Source organism: Myotis myotis, unplaced genomic scaffold, assembly GCF_014108235.1.
Source record: "Myotis myotis isolate mMyoMyo1 unplaced genomic scaffold, mMyoMyo1.p scaffold_m19_p_8, whole genome shotgun sequence".
Classification (NCBI taxonomy): Eukaryota; Metazoa; Chordata; class Mammalia; order Chiroptera; family Vespertilionidae; genus Myotis; species Myotis myotis.
The window spans coordinates 2,180,618-2,201,818 of record NW_023416390.1 but is presented as its reverse complement, the minus strand read 5'-3'; the positions used below and the strand labels follow the sequence as shown (position 1 = coordinate 2,201,818).

Sequence of the window (21,201 nt, the reverse complement as noted above, 5' to 3'; positions counted from 1 at the left end):
GCACCGCTTCACAACAGCTGGTTACGTCCAACGTTAATCATGTTAGTAAGAATCGCTGTGGAGTACCTTGTCCGTCAGTGTTCTAACAATTCTTATTTATGCCATTGGCAGGGTCCCGATGGGCAGCCAGGCGTGAAGGGGGAGCCCGGAGAGCCAGGACAGAAGGGAGACGCCGGCTCCCCGGGGCCACAGGGGCTGGCAGGATCCCCAGGCCCCCACGTAAGCCCGACGGAGCCCTGCGGAGAGGCCCAGTCCCCAGCTCGGCCGGTGCGCAGCTGGCCTGCCTCACTGCAGCCGTCTCTCTGTTTCTCCCCGTCTAGGGTCCGAATGGGGTCCCCGGACTCAAAGGCGGGCGAGGAACACAGGGCCCTCCGGTGAGTCGGTTTGGGGGTGGAGCTCTGGGCGGACACGGTCAGCTGAGGCATCGGGGCCTCTTGGGTATTTTAAAGTTGATCTGAAGCCGCAGCAACAGCTTCTGTGTGTGTAACTAGTGTGGAGGGAGAGCTGCCTAAATCAGCATCACGGTCTTGGAGACCCGCTGCCTCCTCCGCAGTATAAGTGGCCCCTGAGCGGTGGGAGATGGGGAACGGCACTGGAGCGCTATCCATTCCTGCTGTGACATGCAAATGTGGTTTCAGCCCTGGCCTGGAACATGCCTGTATATGCTCAAGATGAATGGAGAGCGGGGAGGGAGAAATCGCAGTCTTCCTCCCAGTTAATCCAGCTCCACTCAAAACAAAGGATCAGGAATAGCTGGACCTGGGACACAGCCAGGAGGGAACCCAAAGGCCCAGTGCCCGGTGAAAAACAGGTAGCGGGAGCCTGCGTCACTCACTGTTACGTTAAGGGGCTTCTGTGCTGTGTTTCTAGGGCGCTACGGGATTTCCTGGTTCTGCCGGCAGAGTTGGACCCCCAGGCCCTGTTGTAAGTCAGTCCACCATTGAAGGTGGAGTAACTACACACACACACACACACACACACACACACACACGTATCTGTCCACATGACAGAGATACACACAGATTTAATTCCTATTACTTACTCTGTAATTTAATCCATGCATGATTTGTTTTCCCATATTAACAACCCTTATCTGACAACTCATACTGGTGTGCTGTCAAAGCAAATTCATCTCTGATCCCCTGTTCCTTGGGGGAGCTTATCTGCAAGTCCTTTCAGCCCCAATCTGACTGCTGGCCCCTGTGGTCACTAAATCCCAGTAGTCCTGTGCTCACCCTCTCCCTCAGTGGGGAAGCATTCCTGGGACTTTGTTTATTAAATGTTACTCTTCCTTGATGAGATGTTATGTATTTATTGTTGGGTCGGAGCCTTAAGAGGTTTGAAATTCGGGTTAATCTCAGCCCTGAACAATGGCTCCTGGGGAACTGTCTGCCAACGAGGTCCACTTTCTTCTGGGGAGTGAATGTCTGAGCATCTGACAGGAAAACGGGCGTGAGGCCGGCGAAGGCCCCCGAGGCACAGACCGCTGCCCGCGGCCTCCCGGCCCCCCCTGCCCTCCCGCTTTCTCTCTGTCCCACAGGGAGCTCCAGGGCCGGCGGGGCCCCTCGGGGAGCCCGGGAAGGAGGGGCCCCCGGGTCTTCGCGGGGACCCCGGCTCTCACGGGCGAGTGGGAGATCGTGGACCAGCCGGCCCCCCCGGGGGCCCAGGAGACAAAGGGGACCCCGGAGAAGACGGGCAGCCTGTGAGTTGGCATCTTTGCTCTAGAGCGCCTGTAACTAGATACTTGCTAATGAAACGTCACCATCACTGTCCAGCACCCGGCACCTCCCTCATGCCCTGCAGGCTTTGCGTGTGCAGTTCTCTGCGTTAGGAAAGAGTGTGTGTGCACATATGAAACTACAGCACCAAGGGTGTGGCATTCAAAATCCAGACAAGAACACACTCTTTCTGGTCTGTCTGCATTGTATGAAGTAAATTTTTTAGGAAGCACATTACTTCATTTAATATCCAAATGCCTTTAAACATTAATGTGTTCACATACATCATACGATTCTCTTTATTTTAAAAATGTTTCCTTTTAAAAGAGGAAATACATTTGCCTGAATAGTTACCTCTTTTATTCCATCAATATTCATATTAATCTTCAAGTTCGCTTTCATGTGATAAGCTATTTTTACTTCTTAAGTAAGGTTAGAAGGTCTGTGTGGATTATAAATTGATTACTTATACATCGTATGGTCTTATGAATCAGGGAACTTTTTCTTGTACCAGAAAAGCCTGTTCAGCTGTGAGCTACTGTGAAGTTCTTGTGGATGGTTTTACCCTGGGCAACTTCTAATTCTAGTTTATCCTCAAAACTAGGGTCCGGACGGCCCCCCGGGCCCAGCGGGCACCACGGGGCAGCGAGGGATCGTGGGCATGCCGGGCCAGCGCGGGGAGCGAGGCATGCCCGGCCTGCCGGGCCCCGCGGTGAGGCGCTGCGCAGTCGGCGTTTTCTCTGATTCTGTGCAGTATAATTTGTATATATTTTTGCTGAATAGATTTAAAGTCTTTTTTAGATACACATTCTGAGTATCTTCAAAAGCTTTTGACTTACATGTGAAATTCTTTGTCTAAGTGCTTTACAAAGTCTTTGAAAAGTGTATTTATTTGACCTTGGGGCTAGTGAAGTAAACAAATGCGGATGTGGATTTGGGGTGACGCTAAACCTTTCTTCAAATATTAAAACTCTGGAGCTGGAGAAGGGGGTCTCCTGGTGAGTAGGTAGCCTCTCCTTAAATAACACGCGGACAGAAACACCCACAGTCCACAGTTCACAGAGCAGCTCTCATGAACCAGCAAGGCGAGGAAGGAGTTGGGCTAAAGTGATATTGGCCATGACAGTGGGGAGAACTCGGAAGAAAGCCTCTGAAAGTGATCCCCGTTCCCGGGGGGCAGGGGGGGAGGGGGTGTGTGCGAATCTCATATTCGCTGGAGCGTGGACAAAAGCCTGGCTTACTATTAGCTTTGAAGACGTGAAATTTTGCCCCTCAGAGTTTATATACGTGAGAAAAAATAGGTGATGTTTTTATGTGGAGTGTTGTTGACAGAGAAAGGAACTGCTGGGCCTTGGAACTGGGGCACATGTGGGTAGAGATCTGAGACCAGCACACAAGGAGAAAGGAATGCTTTTATCAGATGTGAGCCAGACACCTGGGAGTAACATCTCCCAACAGGAAGCAGGGCGTAGAAATAAAGTGAGCAGACAGCACAGAAGTAACTCGGAACGGGCATTTTTTTTTAAAAAAAAATATTTGTATTGATTTCAGAGAGAGGAAGGGAGAGGGAGAGAGACATAGAAACATCAATGATGAGAGAGAATCATTGATCGGTTGCCTCTTGCATGTCCCCCACCTGGGATGGAGCCTGCAACCCATGCATCTGCCCTTGACTGGAATTGAACCTGGGACCCTTCAGTCCGCAGGCCGGCATTCTATCCACTGAGCCACACCGGCCAGGGCTTTTTTGTTTGTTTATTTGTTTTGTTTTAATTGATTTCAGAGAGGCAGGGAGAGGGAGCGAGAAATAGAAACATCAATGATGAGCATCCTTGATTGGCTGTCTCCTGCGTGTACCCCACTGGGGATTGAGCCCACACCCCAGCCATGTGCCCTGACTGGGAATCGAACCGTGACCTGGTTCATAGGTCGACACTCAACCACTGAGCCACGCCGGCCGGGCTGGATGCATGCAGCCTTTATGGGAACTGGCATCCTTACATTTCTGTGGAAGTGGGTGACATATCTATACCCTATTCCAGGGCACACCAGGAAAAGTGGGCGCGACGGGTGCCACCGGAGACAAAGGGCCCCCTGGGCCTGTGGGCCCCCCAGGCTCGAACGGCCCTGTTGGGGAGCCAGGACCTGAGGTAAGAACCGAGAAAGTGGCTCTTGGTGTCATGGGATGGGGTCGGCTTTTTCACTCAGATGTTGATCTAGAAATCGTGTGTGCATTTTGCCTGGAGGAAGTTTCTGAGTGATGGTATGTTATGTGCTCGGCTGCCTAGAGGGTTGACAAAGGGATGACATACAGAATCCTAGCAGGGTGAGGGCTTTGCGCTGACTTCCTCTCCTCTGGAACCAAGCCTCTTAGTTGGTTTAGGTTGTTGCCAAATTGTTTTGAACGTAAAAGGACACATTCATCCATCCTTCCCCTGTTATATTTCATTGTGTTAGTAGCATATTTGTCACAACTGCCACTTTCCACAATGATGGGATTAATATAACTGTTCAGCTTGTGACAGGACCGAGTGGAGAGAACTTTCCGAACGACCACTGTAAAGTGACGTCACTGATGCCATGGCCCCTGGGCTTTGAGAGGGAACCAGGCTTTGAAGGGAGGTGTGAGAACTACGGGTGGAACCTGCTGCATTCAGTGCTGTGATGAGCAAATCACAAACAGCCAGTGCCTTTCAGAGCAAAGTTTTTCATCAAATGGTAGAAACATTATTCTGAAAAAAAATTTAAAAATAAGGAGAGAAGACTACCTATTTTTAAAAGTAATTTGATATTCTAAATATTTTACTTAAGAACTTGATGGATATTTTTTTGGATAAGCTTAAGAAGTAAAAGTAAGGAAGACCATTCATTGGTAATACAAAGTAAACAAAATATCAAGAATTTAATTTATCATATATGTATTTCAAAGGATTTGAGAATATTTCTCTTCGTTAGAATAAACAAATAGAAATGGAGAATTTAGATTAAGTAAAAATAGGTTGATTTTTCAAGCAATTCAAAGTGATGGAGAAGATGGCCCAGCTTTCCCCTTGCTGGGGGTTCCATGAACGCTGTCGCAGGTGCGGGCAGGGCAGTCGGTGTGGCCGCTGTAACGTGTCTGGCGGCTGGAGTGAGATTTTTTATTGCCAGTTAATCCCTTTTCACTGTGATCTGTCATAGGGCCCGGCGGGCAACGACGGCACTCCGGGCCGGGACGGCGCTGTAGGAGAGCGGGTGAGGCCATGTCACCGACCGAAACCGCGGAGCCATGGGGATGTGCAGCCTGGGTGACACTAGAAAGGGAAACCGCCCTGACTTTCCTGAGAGAAGCAGCCTGCTTTGTAACGTTGTGACTTGGTAGATCTTGTCGATGAAATGAGGTTTGGACGCACAGCAAAGTGAGATGGCAGTTTTTATTGAGAGGAGGGAAGCAAAGTGCTTCCATGTTTGGTGCAACACGAAGGCATCAGGCGAGTGGTCTAGATTTCAAACTCACTTGCAGAAGTGTGGGAGCTGTGGGACATCTGCATTTCCCCACGCGCCCACTAACGGGATGCCCCGCAAAGACGCCGCATGGCTCTCTGGGAATTGTTAGTAGCTAGTATTTCATGACGTGGTTCTAGATCAGACAGGCACTGACTGAGCTGGACACGCCCCAGCTTTCCCAGGAGCTCCAGTCCCAACGGGTGGCCTCACAGCTGTGTGGGACCCGCTGCATGGAAGGCAAGCATAGCCCTTCTCCAAAGCCTATCATGGCGTCACGGCTCTTCCCACCCTAAGGCCCGTCCTGGAGCAGAGCAGGCTGGGAAGCCAGGCAGACCTGGTTGGCATCTTGACCACTGAAGTAACCGGCTGTGTGGTCTGGAACACAGTTTCTGAGCCTCGGTTTTCAAAGACTCTGAATATGATGGATACACTATTGGGCATTTGTGTTTTAAATCCCACGTTGAGTATCCACGAGGCACTGACATAAAGAGGAAGAAAGGGTTTTGATGAATTTTGGGGTCCCCCCCATCTACATAAAGGCAGGGAATGTAAATTTCCCCTTGGTCAGTATATATTGTGTAGGGCATTAGTCCTCAAAGATTTGCTGCTGTGTGCCCCGATGTCATTGTGGATATATTTGGACCCCTATGTGCATTTTAAGTTTCCATCACATTTTATTTTGATCATAAGTTTAAATAGTTGCAGAGGCCATCCTTGGTATTTTCTAAGTGAATATGTGCTTTCTGTATGTTTCTTTCAAAATCCTAGTGTTGCCAATTTAGCTATTCAATGTATTGAGTCTATTCTCTAATCTATTGCCCAAGTTTGTCCTGGTGGCCAAACTAACCAGTCAAGTAAGGCGATTTCTGTCAGAAAAAAATGGCCTGCCCCATTCCTTGCGTTAATCCCTGTTCCTGCAGCGGGCATCCTGCTTTTGATTGCTTAACGAGACAAGTGAGACGGGAGCCCGGGCGCAGTGGGTCTCCGGATGGAACCAGGGGCAGCCGCTTCTTCAGATGCTTCTGAGCTTTATTCTCAGGTGCCCTGTGCACTCGGGGGTAGTCCCCTCGTTGGGCCCAGAGCTGTTTCCTCCGGGGGCATCGCACCGCAGTGGAGTGCAGACCTTGACCTCATGCGATGGTGACGGCATGGGGAGGAGCCTCCATCATTTGTTTTCTCACACAGACCTGGGGCTGGAAACCCGGAAAGTGGTTTCCTGGGCATGTTCTGTTTCCCCACTGTTCAGCGAGTCTTTGTCTCGCCCCAGAGCACAGACACCCCAGAGCGGAGACGTCTGGATAAGAAACGTGCCAGCTGCTCGGGTCCGGCATCGGGGCTAGGGGAGCAATAGGGCAGGAGTGAGGGGAGCAGTGAGGTCGGGGATTGGGAGGAATCACCTTATTCTTCTCAGTTTGAGTTATTAATAAGTAAATAAACTATTGCAGTAAATTGTAAGTAAAATAATAAAGTAAGTTTTTAAAAAGGTATTGTTCATCGCGAATAGCATGGGCATATAGAATACCACTGTTTGAGAATTAATGTTGAGTGCTATCCTGTTATTCTTGTCAGGGTGACCGTGGAGACCCTGGACCCGCGGGTCTGCCAGGCTCTCAAGGTGCCCCGGGCACTCCCGGCCCCGTTGGCGCCCCCGGAGACGCAGGACAGAGAGGAGACCCGGTAAGGAGAGGCCATATCACTGGCAGCGACTGACATCGATGCTCTGCATTAGGAGCCACTTGGACGCATGCGTACAGTCACCCATGTGCCCTTAACTAGAGCTACTTGGACGCATACGTACAGTCACACATGTGCTCTTCACTAGAGCTACTTGTACGCATGTGTACAGTCACCCATGTGCCCTTGACTAGAGCTACTTGGACACATATGTACAGTCACACATGTGCCCTTCTCTAGAGCTACTTGGACACATACGTACAGTCACACATGTGCCCTTGACTAGAGCTACTTGGACACATACGTACAGTCACACATGTGCCCTTCTCTAGAGCTACTTGGACACATACGTACAGTCACACATGTGCCCTTGACTAGAGCTACTTGGACGCATACGTACAGTCACCCATGTGCCCTTGACTAGAGCTACTTGGACGCATACGTACAGTCACCCATGTGCCCTTCTCTAGAGCTACTTGGACGCATACGTACAGTCACCCATGTGCTCTTCACTAGAGCTACTTGCACGCATACGTACAGTCACCCATGTGCCCTTGACTAGAGCTACTTGGACGCATACGTACAGTCACCCATGTGCTCTTCACTAGAGCTACTTGCACGCATACGTACAGTCACCCATGTGCCCTTCTCTAGAGCTACTTGGACACATACGTACAGTCACACATGTGCCCTTGACTAGAGCTACTTGGACACATACGTACAGTCACACATGTGCCCTTGACTAGAGCTACTTGGACGCATACGTACAGTCACACATGTGCCCTTGACTAGAGCTACTTGGACGCATACGTACAGTCACCCATGTGCCCTTGACTAGAGCTACTTGGACACATACGTACAGTCACACATGTGCCCTTCACTAGAGCTACTTGGACGCATACGTACAGTCACCCATGTGCCCTTGACTAGAGCTACTTGGACGCATACGTACAGTCACACATGTGCCCTTGACTAGAGCTACTTGGACGCATACGTACAGTCACACATGTGCCCTTGACTAGAGCTACTTGGACGCATACGTACAGTCACCCATGTGCCCTTGACTAGAGCTACTTGGACGCATACGTACAGTCACACATGTGCCCTTGACTAGAGCTACTTGGACGCATACGTACAGTCACCCATGTGCCCTTGACTAGAACTACTTGGACACATACGTACAGTCACACATGTGCCCTTCTCTAGGACTCCAAACCAAGAATGACAGACAGTTCATTATGAGTTAATTTTCTTATTCTTTGAGGCAAACATTTGATTTCTAATAGATATTCAAAAATTCTGATGCTTTGACTTTCACCACCTAAAATGTTGTGATTTATAGGAAATCCTGTTAAATTTAAGCAAGTACTGCTTCACCAATTAATAAAACTGATTATAGAGTGTCATTGGAGTGAGATGAACACATTCTTATACCAGGGACATTAGCCTGGTTTTCATTAATTAGCCAGAAGAGTATGCATAGGTGCACATAAACTTAGTAAATATCCAACCACAAATATGGCTTTTGAATTCTATATCTACATAGCGTATGCACTTGTTTTTGTTTTTGTTTTTTCCAACTTTTGTGAAAATTTCTTCTAGGGTTCCCGGGGTCCCATAGGACCACCTGGTCGAGCTGGGAAACGTGGCTTACCTGTAAGTTCTGTTTTTCTTTAGAAAATGTCTTCTTTCATAAAATACCCTCCCAAAGAGAAAGTACAATTTAAGGTTTATAAATTACCAAATTTCTCAAGCTATGAATTCTTTCAAATAATCAATAAAAATTCTTAGAGTAACAGTTGTCTCCCAAAATAATAGGAATAACCATACCCTTCTTTCTGAGATTTTCTAAAAATCACAATGGGTTTAAAAGCTCTCTGTAAGTTTTAAAAGCTGTAGTCAATATTATGTTTTATTTTCAATGAGATTTTACTGCCCATGTTCAATTCTTTTACTACTTGCAGTTACTTCCAGGTCAGAGAGCCTTACACAGATGTCTTACTGGGAATGAATTCTTTCTATAGGCAGTCTCTTCTGTTCCTCTCACACCTGTTATATAAATCCATATCAATACTTATGAAGATCAATTATAGCCTTAAAATCATGGCCTGTTATTAGATCACAATTCTCAGTTTCGATTTGAGCCCGGCTAGAGAGGATTTCATAGTTCCATAGCATGTACAAGTCAAACGTTTTCTAGCCAGTTACAAAAACAGTCTAGTTTCATTTTTCATGACTAAATGAATTTTAGTTAATAATAACAAGTAGGTGCTTTCTGGTTTAGTTTATTTTCAATTATGAAATTTTGGAGCATTCCCCAAATAAAAGAACCTCTCTAACATTGTGAAAGCATTCAGGCTGGTTTTAGTACTTAATATATTTTTATTGATTTCAGAGGGAAAGGGAGAGGGCTAGAAACATCAATGATGAGAGAGAATTATTGATCAGCCGCCTCCTGCACTCCCCTCACTGGGGATCGAGCCCACAACCTAGGCATGTGCTCTGACCAGAAATTGAACCATGACCTCCTGGTTCCTAGGTCAATGCTCAACCACTGAGCCATGCTGGCTGGGCTGATTTTAAAACCGGTTTGGCTCAGTGGATAGAGCGTCGGCCTGCGGACTGAAAGGTCCCAGGTTCGATTCCGGTCAAGGGCGTGTACCTGGGTTGCGGGCACATTCCCAGTGGGAGATGTGCAGGAGGCAGCTGATCGATGTTTCTCTCTCATCGATGTTTCTAACTCTCTATCCCTCCCCCTTCCTCTCTGTAAAAAATCAATAAAAATATATTAAAAATAAATAAATAAATAAATAAATAAATAAATAAATAAATAAATAAATTTACAACGTTATATAAAATATAAAAAGTTACTGAGATTTAGTCTTGCTTTTATTATAAAAAGGTTTTCATACTGTTTGACAATTAGGATATCCAAATTAAAAAAATAAAAGAACCATACAAAAGAAGAACAAAAAACTGGTAAGGAAAAATATTACCCCAAGAGCCCGTCTGTTTGGTGGTCTCTTTCATCCTCCAGTTCTCTTCCAGGAGATCTGCCGACAGCACAGCTCCCCCACGTAGGTGACCTTGTCAGTTTACCGTGAGCTCTGGACCGGAGCTGCTGGGGTTACCTAAGACTTAAGAAACAGGAAAGAAAGAATGAAAGGAAAGGAAGGAAGGAGCCCGAGACTGATTAGACTGGTCAGATAATTTTCACCTTTTCTCTCCTTGTAGCTTCTATCCCATAAGAAGGTTCTTAATTATTGCTTTTCCTTTAGTTTCTCAGGATCAGAATTGATGCATCTACTCTCTTAGCAACTTTCCAGGATGAACAGTTTTTTAATATAGTCCCAGCTGTCATGTCCAGTTTATCTGCATATGCAAATTTAATAAGCATTTTCTTTTTAGAGGTAGCATAGTAAATAAGGACTCATGTTTTGCTTTTAAAGAAGTTATTTATGGTGGCAATATTTTTCACATAATAGCAGCCGGGTATGTGAAATACAGTCTTTGAAACTGTTTTAGATAAGAAAGACCAACTTAAAAATACCTCATTTTAGTATAAATATAGGATAAACATTAAAAAACTAACTCTTAGGAAAGCATTATTAAATACAGTATGTTTTAATTATTACCTTCATTCCAAAAGGCAAAAATTTCTATGTCTGATTCCATTTATATAAGTAAATATGTTCATATAAAGTGTGGTACTCAAAATAACAGTAAATACAATTGTAAAAGGTAAAATTGTAGGAAATTGTAGTCTCAACAGGCAATACCCACGCATGACCCTGTTTCTAGGGACCCCAAGGGCCTCGCGGTGACAAAGGCGATCACGGGGACCGCGGCGACCGAGGCCAGAAGGGCCACAGGGGGTTCACCGGTCTTCAGGGACTTCCCGGGCCTCCTGTAAGTAACTTCTCCACCAGTGAACTGCCCTCCGTGTGAACGTGCACAGCTGTCTTGACATGGACATAGTCGTAAAATGGATGGACGTTTTGTACCCTCCTGTCCTTTCAAAATAATGAGTTACCCATCTGGCCACCGTCACTGCCACTTGCTAGCTGTGACTTTTAGGAAAGACATGAGCCCAAAGGGTATGTGCACCGTCCCTCTTGCACGGTCGTAACTTCTGGGCAACTCAGGAAGACCTTTGGAGACATGACTGTGCGAGCAGTTGATGCAGCTGATGTCAGCGGCAGCGGATTTTAACCACCCGAGGCCGGCAGAATGCAGGATGGAAATATTTTGGTAACATTTTACATGTTTTTCCCACTCAGGGTCCAAATGGTGAGCAAGGCAGTGCTGGGATCCCCGGACCATTTGGCCCAAGAGTGAGTAACTAAGCTGGACCAGGTGTGAACGGCGATGCGTGCGGTGATGTCTTGCGAGAGCCCGAGTAGCATGTCATGGGTTGAAGCGAGAATTGCCCAGGTTCTCTGAAGCAGGCAGCCAACGCATGAGAGAAACCAGTCGGCAATCACCTTTAAGTAGAAAGCCCTGTACTATGACTTGGTATTTCACGGTCCCACATTAAACCTCTCTCCTGCGGTGAATGCGTTCATCGATGGGGCCATCCTTACCTGTGCTCACTGACATGTCCGTTACTTCGCGCTCGTTGAGGTGATCTCAGAGGACTGCTGTGCATGGAGGCAGAGCTGGCTGTGCTGCAGCTGCATGTGTTTTTTTAAGGAACTGGGGTCCTTCCTCAGAGTGTTTTGCTTAAGGCTGATTCAAAAGCAAATCATAAAATGAAACCAACATTTGTGGCTTTTAGAAATTCCACATTAGTATTCATGCTGCCCCTAATAAGTCATTATGTCATAACATAATTGACAGACATAATTGTTTAGGAAAATCATTAGAATTTCTGCTATGTCTAAATCTAGTATAAACAAAACATTTTAGGAGAGTAGTATTAAAATTGTTAGGATGTCATGAGATACTTGTATAAACACACAATCATAACTTATAATTATATTAATCACTTCACCTTCTGCCTTTTTCTTACTCCTAGTTCACCGAATTTATAACTGAGTTTACATGAGATTTGATGAAATAGTCCCAATACTAATAAAAGTAGATGACAAGCCCATTAAAGGTTTTAACTGCTGCTGGTCTTTTATGTGCATGGATGAAAATTGATGTGCGATGAAATAGTAAAGTAGGAATGTTCTGGAACTCCATTCGTTAGTCATTAGGATCTGAATCTGAGAAACTGCTGTGATAGTTCATCAGGAAAACGGTTCTTTGTTTAGAGAAGGGCACTGTGGGAGTTTTCTCAGAGAATCTAACATCCAGTTTTGTTTCTCGCAGGGTCCCCCGGGCCCAGTGGGCCCCTCAGGGAAGGAAGGAAACCCCGGGCCGCTGGGCCCCATCGGGCCTCCTGGAGTGCGGGGCAGCGTCGGGGAGGCAGGGCCTGAGGTGAGTCACAGGGTGTGCCTCTTAAGGCTCTGCTGGTCCTCACGCCCCGGGCCCAGCCAAGGACGGTTGTGCAGCCGGTGGACGAGGGACAGAAGGGACTCTGAGAACAAACCTAAAAGTCACACAAGAGCTTGTCTGTAGAAGTAACTTTCAGCTCTTTAATCGAGATCGTTCAGAGCCTGTAAAATCAGAGTCCAACTTGCTGGGCCTCCTTTCATGGGCACCGATGAGAGCAAAGAGCACGGTGTGCTGTGTCCTGATGGCGCTGGGGAAAAGTCGCTTTGCCTTCACGGCAGTACACTGAGTGTGAGGTAGATGAGTATAGTCGCTCATGAAAATGCTGCAAAGCGAAGAGTGTGAAATCTAGGCTTTTCTCTATTGCAAATGACATTAAAAAGGATTTCCATTAACATTTTCATCACCATGTTCCAGTAGTGCCGACTTGAGGGTTATGTAAACTGTGTTAGGCTCTGGCTTCTCGGGTCGTTGGGACCCTCCTCATCTCTCTTCCTCTTCGGTCTGATTGACCTGTCCCTCTTTATTCTGACTCTGCCCCTCACTGGCCATTAAACTGAATATTTATTACTTATTTTATGAAACAAAAAGCCTTATGTTTCCCGTGGTCCAGAGGAATATTCCCTATTATTTCTCTGTGGGCGGAAAACAGCCGGAAGTGCCATTCCTCTGACTTAATGGCCCTCCACTGACTTTATGTGGCGGTTCACTCGTCCTCGCTAGGAAAAACCTCCTGAGGCTGGTGTAAAGGAACTCACGGGCCGTGATGTGATCTTAGAAGTGAACCCAATAGGTTTCACAGGCTCCTGAGGTGAGGAAAGGTTGAAGCAACTTGTCCAGAGCCAGCTCCTCAGGGGCGGACTCCAGCCTTGTCTGCCAGCGGGAGCTCCCAGGTCAAAGGTGACCACACATCTTACAGCTCGTTAAGGGAAGGGCTAGAACCCGGCCGGTGTGGCTCAGTGGTTAAACATCGACCTATGAACCAAGAGGTCACGGTTCCATTCCCGGTCAGGGCACATGCCCAGGTTGCGGGCTTGATCCCCAGTGTGGTGCGTGCAGGAGGCAGCCGATCCATGATTCTCTCTCATCGTTAATGCTTCTCTCTCTCTCCCTCTCCCGTCCTCTCTGAAATCATTAAAAATATTTTTTTAAAAAGGCTAAAGAGAACATTCTTAAATTTTGTTTAGCACACAGAATTTTGATCTACACATTAGTTTGAACATTTAAAAGACTTCCGCCTTCCCCCTTATTTGAAAATAGGGGACAGTTGTCTTGTGGTGTTCGTTGTGGGTATGTCCTTGGTATTGACGTGCAGTCTTACAGAACTGGGACCCCCATTCCTCTGCGTCCGCCCTCTCGGCGTCTGTCACAAATCCTGTGAGACATTGTAGTTGGCCTTGCCCCCAGTCGTCTGGAAATGAATGGCCACATCTGCGTATTTAACATAAACTATATTCATCTTCAAGGTGAACATCAGAGCACACACTTGGTGCTCTGAGCTTGCTGTAGCTCAGATGCCGACTTGCAGGCCTGTTGCCGGGGAGGTAGTTTGGCGTCACTCTCTCCCTTGGGAGGTTACAGGCTGGCAGGCAGAGCCTCAGGTTAAAGGGCGCGACTCCCAGGTCCCAGCACCGTGAGGCCAGGTGTAACTCCCTGGGCACCAAGTCCCAACAGTGCCTTGTGTCCAGTGAAAAACAAACAAGTGTGTTCATGTGTTTCCAATGCTCTCAACCATCAGGGTCCTCCAGGCGAGCCTGGCCCGCCTGGCCCTCCGGGTCCCCCGGGCCACCTCACGGCCGCCCTCGGGGACATCCTGGGGCACTACGATGAGAACATGCCAGACCCCCTCCCCGAGTTCACGGAAGACGAGGCGGCTCCTGACGACAAGAACAAGACGGACCCCGGCGTCCACGCCACCCTCAAGTCCCTCAGCAGCCAGATCGAGACCATGCGCAGCCCCGACGGCTCTAAGAAGCACCCGGCCCGCACCTGTGAGGACCTGAAGCTCTGCCACTCGGCGAAGCACAGCGGTGAGCGCTCGCGTCCTGACCGGTTGTTCTCGCTGCATCCCGGCCATGATTCACTGACCGCCTTCCAGGAATGTAGTGATGCCGAGAGAGGACATGGTCACCATGTCAGAGAGTTGGTGGGTTAGTGGGGGGGACCGCCAATGACATGAAGAACGGGGGTGAGACGATAAATACTCTGAGAGAGGACACACCCTGTTAATGATCTGACCTCATCCTGGCAGTGCCGTTTCCATCCAGAAGTCGTAACAATTGGAGATTTTGTGGTGCTGTGACGTGTAGAACACTTGCTGAAGCAAGGCTGGCATTGCCCTACCTCCGTGACTTCTCAGGGATTTAATATGCTCACATGTATCATTGGGCCTTCAAGAGTAGAATGAAGTTTATTTTATTTTATTTCCCAAACTTGTTTGATCATGAAATACCTTTCATGCAGTTTAATGTTCTATAAATACAGCTTTAAGGATCTCTGTTGGCAGGATTATATGTTAATCAGAGTATTTTGGAATTAAGTAGTCTTTCTGTCCTCGTTGTGTAAACCATGCCTTAAGTTTGCAGTATTCTGTCATTTTGATTAATCTAATCAGACCTGGAGAAAAGGGATTCTGGGCCATAAGAAGAAGCTGTGAAATGCTTAATGGCCCCAGTTAACTTTGAAATGACATTGGCAGGGAGAGCTGAAATGACCTGTGAGGACTCGGCAGTTCCATTCTCAGCTCTATACTTTACAGCCACCAAGGTCTCTACATTTTATTTAAACGCAGTTTTTCGTACCTATTATATATACATACATATATATACACACAGATAGATGCACAAATGCATATTTGTTTGTGTTTTTGACTACGTGTCCAGCACCAAGCACCAACTTGGTATAACCTATTTCAAGTATCTCTCAGATGTAATAGAGATCAATTCTAACTAGGGCCAGTGAGATCATTTATAACATTCTAATCACAGTTTAACTCATATACTTACTACATCAATAATTTTGACAATACATGACTCTCATCATGTTTGAAGTTCACTTTTCTTAGCAAATTTGTTTATTTTGGAAAACAGGCGAGTACTGGATTGACCCTAACCAGGGGTCCGTGGAAGACGCCATCAAAGTTTTCTGCAACATGGAGACGGGAGAGACGTGTATCTCAGCCAACCCGTCGAGCATCCCCCGGAAAACCTGGTGGACCAGCAAGTCGCCGGACCACAAGCCCGTCTGGTTCGGCCTCGACATGAACAGAGGAGCCCAGGTAATCGCAGCCGCGCGCTTACCATCGCATGTTTGCTCTTCACTCTTTACTACACCTCAGGGTGCATTTAGGACCGTGTTGTTATTTTTTGACCAGATTTATTTTACCATGTTAATTTTAAAGTCATATATTCTCATTAGTTGCCATTGCTGTATCATTGCATAAACAAAGTTTTAGTATGAATTAAATGAACATAAATTTTGCACAGTGATTTTTTCATTGGTGGGATGTAGGAAGTAATTATTTTTATCATCAGTTCCTTTAATGCCTGTCACGCTGACTGTGAGGTATACGTGAAGGGGTCTGGCCCTTGAAGGGCAGGAGACCTAGGTGACTGCTCCCTGGATAGGGACAGCAGGACGCCACTAACCTTCCAGAGCCTCAGGCTCTCATTGTGAAGTGTGGGTGACAATATCTATTTCATAGTCTTTGTGTGAATATAATGTCCTTACTATAGTATCCAATACCTGGTAAGTTGTCTATAATAATAAAAGCGTAATATGCTAATTAGGCCAGACAGCCTTCTGGACGACCTTCCTGACGAAGCCAGGGCTATGAGGGAAGCCCAGGTCCCGGGTGCCAGAGGGAAGCTGGTGCCAGCAGCCGGGGGAAGGAAGGCCTACTCTTGCACGAATATTGTGCATCGGGCCTCTAGTAAATAAATATTACATAATTACTATAAGTATTCATAAAATTAAATGACTTTAAATGTAGTATTGCTTAAACTTAATGTATTTTCATAATGATATGACGTCTATTAGTATTTTTCTGAGTATATGCTTCTTTTATGGCCCAGTATTTAGAATCTCAACCAGCCTTGCCACCTCCTACCGCAATACGAGCATTTCATTCTGGATCTCTTTGCGGCACCCTAGCTCTGAAATGTCCTTCTCACTCTACTCCTGCTCTCTCCTCAGAACTCATGTTCATGATAAAGATAATGTGAGCATATTATGGGTCTGAGTAATTTATACCAGAATCTGCCATTATTTAATGAGCAGAAAAATTTTAAATGTACCCAATTGAAAGGTAATTCAGTGAACATAATATTATGTAAAGAGCTCAAAAGGGAGCATTGAAAATAAACCTCAGAGTAGAAGATGAATGAGAAAGAGCCTGAAGGAAATCATTTTGATTATTTGTTCTTGTTAGCTAATGAAAACCTTGCGATTCATATTTCCTACAACGTATAACAGTTGGGTTAAAAATATTTTATGCTGCCATAGCTGGTTTGGCTCAGTGGATAGAGCATTAGCCCTGGGACCAAAGGGTCCCTGGTTTGATTCTGGCCAAAGCACGTCCCTTAGTTGCAGGCTCAATCCCTGGCCCTGGTCAGGGCGCGAGCAGGAGGCAATCAATCGATGTTTCTCTCTCTGTCTCTTCCCCTCCTTTCCTCTCTCTCTAAAAACCAATGGAAAAATATCCTCAGGTGCCGAAACCGGTTTGGCTCAGTGGATACAGCATCGGCCTGCAGACTGAAAGGTCCCAGGTTCGATTCCAGTCAAGGGCATGTACCTGGGTTGCAGGCACATCCCCAGTAGGAGATGTGCAGGAGGCGGCTGATCGATGTTTCTCTCTCATCGATGTTTCTGACTCTCTATCTCTCTCCCTTCCTCTCTGTGAAAAATCAATAAAATATATTTAAAAAAAAATATCCTCAGGTGAGGAGTAACAACAGCAAAAATACTTTATACAAATAGTTAAGTCCTAAATCTTAATATAATTAAAAATAAAAACAGTGAGTTATTTTTGATTCATGATTAAATATCCAAGCCAATGTTCAAGTACATAACTTCTTCTAAAAATAATATTCCAGGGATTTAAAAATACAGAAACTTTCTCTGATGAGTGTAATGGTCATTGGTTTCTTCATCCGCTGTTTTGGGAAGTAAGGGCGGAGGTTTGTACTGACGAACAGTCAGTAATATTTTAAGGTACTTTTTTAAAGTAGAATATTCTGTTACATGACAGAATAAAAGTAATACTCTTCAAAACTGATTTACCTGAAATCTCACACACACACACACATATTCTCTCTCTCTCTCTCTCTCTCTCTCTCTCTCTCTCTCACACACACACACACACACACACACACACACACGGCACTGTGAAACCCTTCAGAACTGCATGTAGCAAGGACTCCTTTTGTCTCCCTAGTTTGCTTATGGAGACCACCAGTCGCCCAGCGCAGCCATCACCCAGATGACCTTCCTGCGCCTCTTATCAAAAGAAGCGTCGCAGAACGTCACCTACGTCTGCAAGAACAGCGTCGGCTACATGGACGACCAAGTGCAGAACCTCAAGAAGGCCGTGGTCCTTAAAGGGTCAAACGACTTGGACATCAGAGCGGAAGGAAACGTCAGGTTCAGATACATAGTCCTTCAGGACACGTGCTCTGTAAGTACTTTTGTGCTCTGCTGATCTGATGAGAGAAAAAATTCATTTTTGCTAAAAATACTGTTATGGCACCAGAGGTAGGGACAGTTGTACCCTGTGTACAGACATAGGAGTCTGTCTGTCGTTCTTTAGGGTAAACTTGAACGTGTGCTAGGGCATGAGGCAGGTTCACACACGTGTTAATGCGAAACAGTGAGGAAAGCCTGACTCTTTGGAACCTGATCTAGCTCTTCTGCAAGTTACTTTTTTTAATCTCAGTCTCATGCTTAAACTTCCTTGATTCTAAAATGTATAATCAAGCTGAGGTAGGTTCTAGTTTTTACTGATTTGTATATCTCCCTACGTGCATATCTAGTTATGAAAAAGGAAAACATTAATGATGAATTATAATTTCATGTGAAAAGCAAATAGGCCTCCATCATTCACGTTGTCAGTGCCCGTTCGGGGCGTTTCAGGAGAACACAGGGCAGCTCCTGGGTTGGAAGCGTGGAATCATGTCTTCCAGGCCTGCTGACCTCACCGTGGGCGGCGCTCTCAGCTCTAAAACATTGCTTGGACTCATATGCTATGACAGCTGGCTCAGAAGTGCTGCCCAGCACCTCTGCCGCCACTCATTCACACTGTTAACCCGCTGCACCCTTCACTCCTAGAAACGGAATGGGAATGTGGGCAAGACCGTCTTTGAATACAGAACCCAGAACGTGGCACGCTTGCCCATCATAGACCTGGCCCCCGTGGATGTCGGCGGCACAGACCAAGAATTCGGCGTCGAGATCGGGCCCGTTTGCTTTGTGTGAAGCAGCCATGGTCCGGCGACAGCGAGCAACACCCTCACCATCCATGGCCCCACCGGTCGCGAGAACCTTGCCTGCGTGAAGCTGATCCTGAGACTCTTGAAGTAGTGGCTGGCTCCGGTCAGCGTTGTACATATGGTCTTACGTGCCTGGCCTTAGCCTTCAGAATATTTATTTTACTTACAGTCCTCAAGTGTCCATTGAGTTAAAGGATTTTTCAATACAGAAGTTTAGGTGTAAGATGACCAATGACAATGACCACCTTTAAGAAAAAGTAAACAGATTGAATACATAGTCTTTGTTTTCTTCAGTTTATTTCAATGTAATGATAAAGTTGCTTAGTATTTATGAGAAAACTCTTCTTCCTGGCTGGTAGCTTAGAGAGTGGGGTCTGTAAAACCATAGCACATGTTTATCTCCCGTGGCTGCAGTTGGACAAATAGAAGGTGGTGCCTTTTTGCGACCTCTCAGACCCGATGGTCAATTAAAAGTGAAAGATGATCGATCCAGGGTTGCCCTTGAGGTAGAAACCCTCGTGCATGTCTTGATATTGTGTCACTATCAGAGACTCTTTAAAGAGAATCTTGAAAAAAATGGTTCCTCACTGTTTTAAATGGACTTTTTAAATAATATATATTCAGTGAAATTTCTTGAAAACAAAGTGAACTTAGATTTTATAAAGGGTGGTAAGTGTAGACTTTTTCCTCATTCAGATTTAAAGATATCTTTCCCTCTTGACTTAGCCTATTAATACAGCTGGAAGTCACATGAGTAAACCATTGGGTACAGCACTTTCTTGTTTAAGAAGACATTGAATGCAAAACTCACACATACAACCTTATCAGCATGTCCAGGACTCAGAACTGAGAGTCTTCCGATGGCAGGAGCATCGCCCCGAAGCCTGTAACGAAGAAAAGATTGTTTAGAAACCCAGCCGTGGAGCTGACAGATCGGATGTGATGATTGGAAACAACCATCTGGCCATTGAACTCTCCGAGGAAACATGACCCACATGTCTTAGCGTGAGCTACCTCATCTCTAGAAGCTGGGAGGGACTTACTGTTCTTGTTTATATTTTAGATACTAAAAGGTGCTATGCTTCCGTTATTATTCCAAGACTGGAGATAGGCAGGGCTAAAATGTATTGTTATTTTTCCATAATGATGGTGCTAAAATTCCTCTATACAATTCTTTAAAAATAAAGATGGTTTCATCGGTGCCATTTGTGAAAGCCTTAGACGTGGCCGTTTCTGAAAGAGGGGCCGTTGCTCCGGGCCTCCCCACTGTCCCCCTCACGCTGTATCTGGGATGCTTGTAACCTGCCTGCTTCCTAGTCCGAGCATGTCGGGCCCCTGTGTCTCAAGGTTGTTGTTTTTCCCTAATTGCATTGTGTTGGCTCCATTTTAATTTCTTCTTTAACAATAAACAGTTGGGACCATCCCAAAGACAAGCCATGCACACAGCTGTAGTCATGTATCTGCAGAGCATCGAATTAAATGCACGCTTTTGTCACGTCAATGGCTTTTGTTCCGTGGAATTCATTTGAGCGTATCAGACCCACTTCCTTTCCAGCAGTGGAAGGAAGGGCGCTGTGGTATTCCTTGCTCACCATTCGTTTAAAAAGTAAATCAACAAAATCTCCCACCGACTATACGCTGGCTCATGTGTGGAAGTCGAGCCGCAGCGTCACTCAGGGAGGGAAACTGGACACTAATAGCCACTGTCTGTGCCCCTAAGACCCCCAGGGTAGGATTATTGACAAAAAGAGAAAAGCAGCTGGTTTTTCATGGTTGAAAAAATGGTGCTAATAAAACACGTGTCTCAAAGTATATCACATATGAACGTAGCCTAACGTTTTCAGAGTTTTATTTCAATATTTAACAACATGTTGTTCCCCAGATCGGTTTTGACTTGTGATCTACATCTTGAATTTGAATATTTATATCCCTAAAGACATCTGAGTTTGTCTGCATTAAATCTTCTTTCAAGTTCAACTTATACAGGCTGTCAAGTTCAGGTAGATGAGCCAGAAACATGTGGTGATTCTCTCAAGTCAAAAACACTTAGAATCTCCAAATATAGAAGTTCTAGTTTATACTTGGAACTCGGGAATGTTTAACAAATAAAAGGCAATTACAAAGGCCCTGGCGTTTCTTGTCTGAGTTCTAGATCCACAGGTCCCATTAGATCAGTAGACTTCGTTACCTTCATGTCTAACAGACACCTCAAACTCTATGTGACCAAAAGCAAAACAATCTTCATCTGGGAGGACGGTGACATTCATTTATTATTAATTTATTAAAAAACCCAAATGGGAATTCCAGAAATCAACTGAAATGAAAAAGGATAAAAATAGCAAAGAAAGCATAAACAATGCTGAAAAATTCTCTGACTCGTAACACAAAATTCAGCAAAT

At 45.9% G+C, this 21,201-nt stretch overlaps 1 protein-coding gene across 1 annotated transcript in view; it reads left to right on the top strand.

The window, feature by feature from the left end:
- COL5A2 (collagen type V alpha 2 chain) overlaps window positions 1-20,303 on the top strand; it is a 139,513-nt gene extending 119,210 nt beyond the window's left edge. Inside the window, exons 39-54 of the mRNA XM_036319022.1 lie at window positions 112-219; window positions 321-374; window positions 871-924; window positions 1,541-1,702; window positions 2,323-2,430; window positions 3,761-3,868; window positions 4,899-4,952; window positions 6,774-6,881; window positions 8,481-8,534; window positions 10,680-10,787; window positions 11,159-11,212; window positions 12,195-12,302; window positions 14,056-14,347; window positions 15,407-15,594; window positions 17,752-17,991; window positions 18,642-20,303. Of these exons, the coding sequence (XP_036174915.1) occupies window positions 112-219; window positions 321-374; window positions 871-924; window positions 1,541-1,702; window positions 2,323-2,430; window positions 3,761-3,868; window positions 4,899-4,952; window positions 6,774-6,881; window positions 8,481-8,534; window positions 10,680-10,787; window positions 11,159-11,212; window positions 12,195-12,302; window positions 14,056-14,347; window positions 15,407-15,594; window positions 17,752-17,991; window positions 18,642-18,788 (1,947 nt within the window). The 3' untranslated portion in view covers window positions 18,789-20,303. The remainder of the gene's footprint in view (window positions 1-111; window positions 220-320; window positions 375-870; window positions 925-1,540; window positions 1,703-2,322; window positions 2,431-3,760; window positions 3,869-4,898; window positions 4,953-6,773; window positions 6,882-8,480; window positions 8,535-10,679; window positions 10,788-11,158; window positions 11,213-12,194; window positions 12,303-14,055; window positions 14,348-15,406; window positions 15,595-17,751; window positions 17,992-18,641) is intronic.
- Window positions 20,304-21,201: the final 898 nt, after the last annotated feature.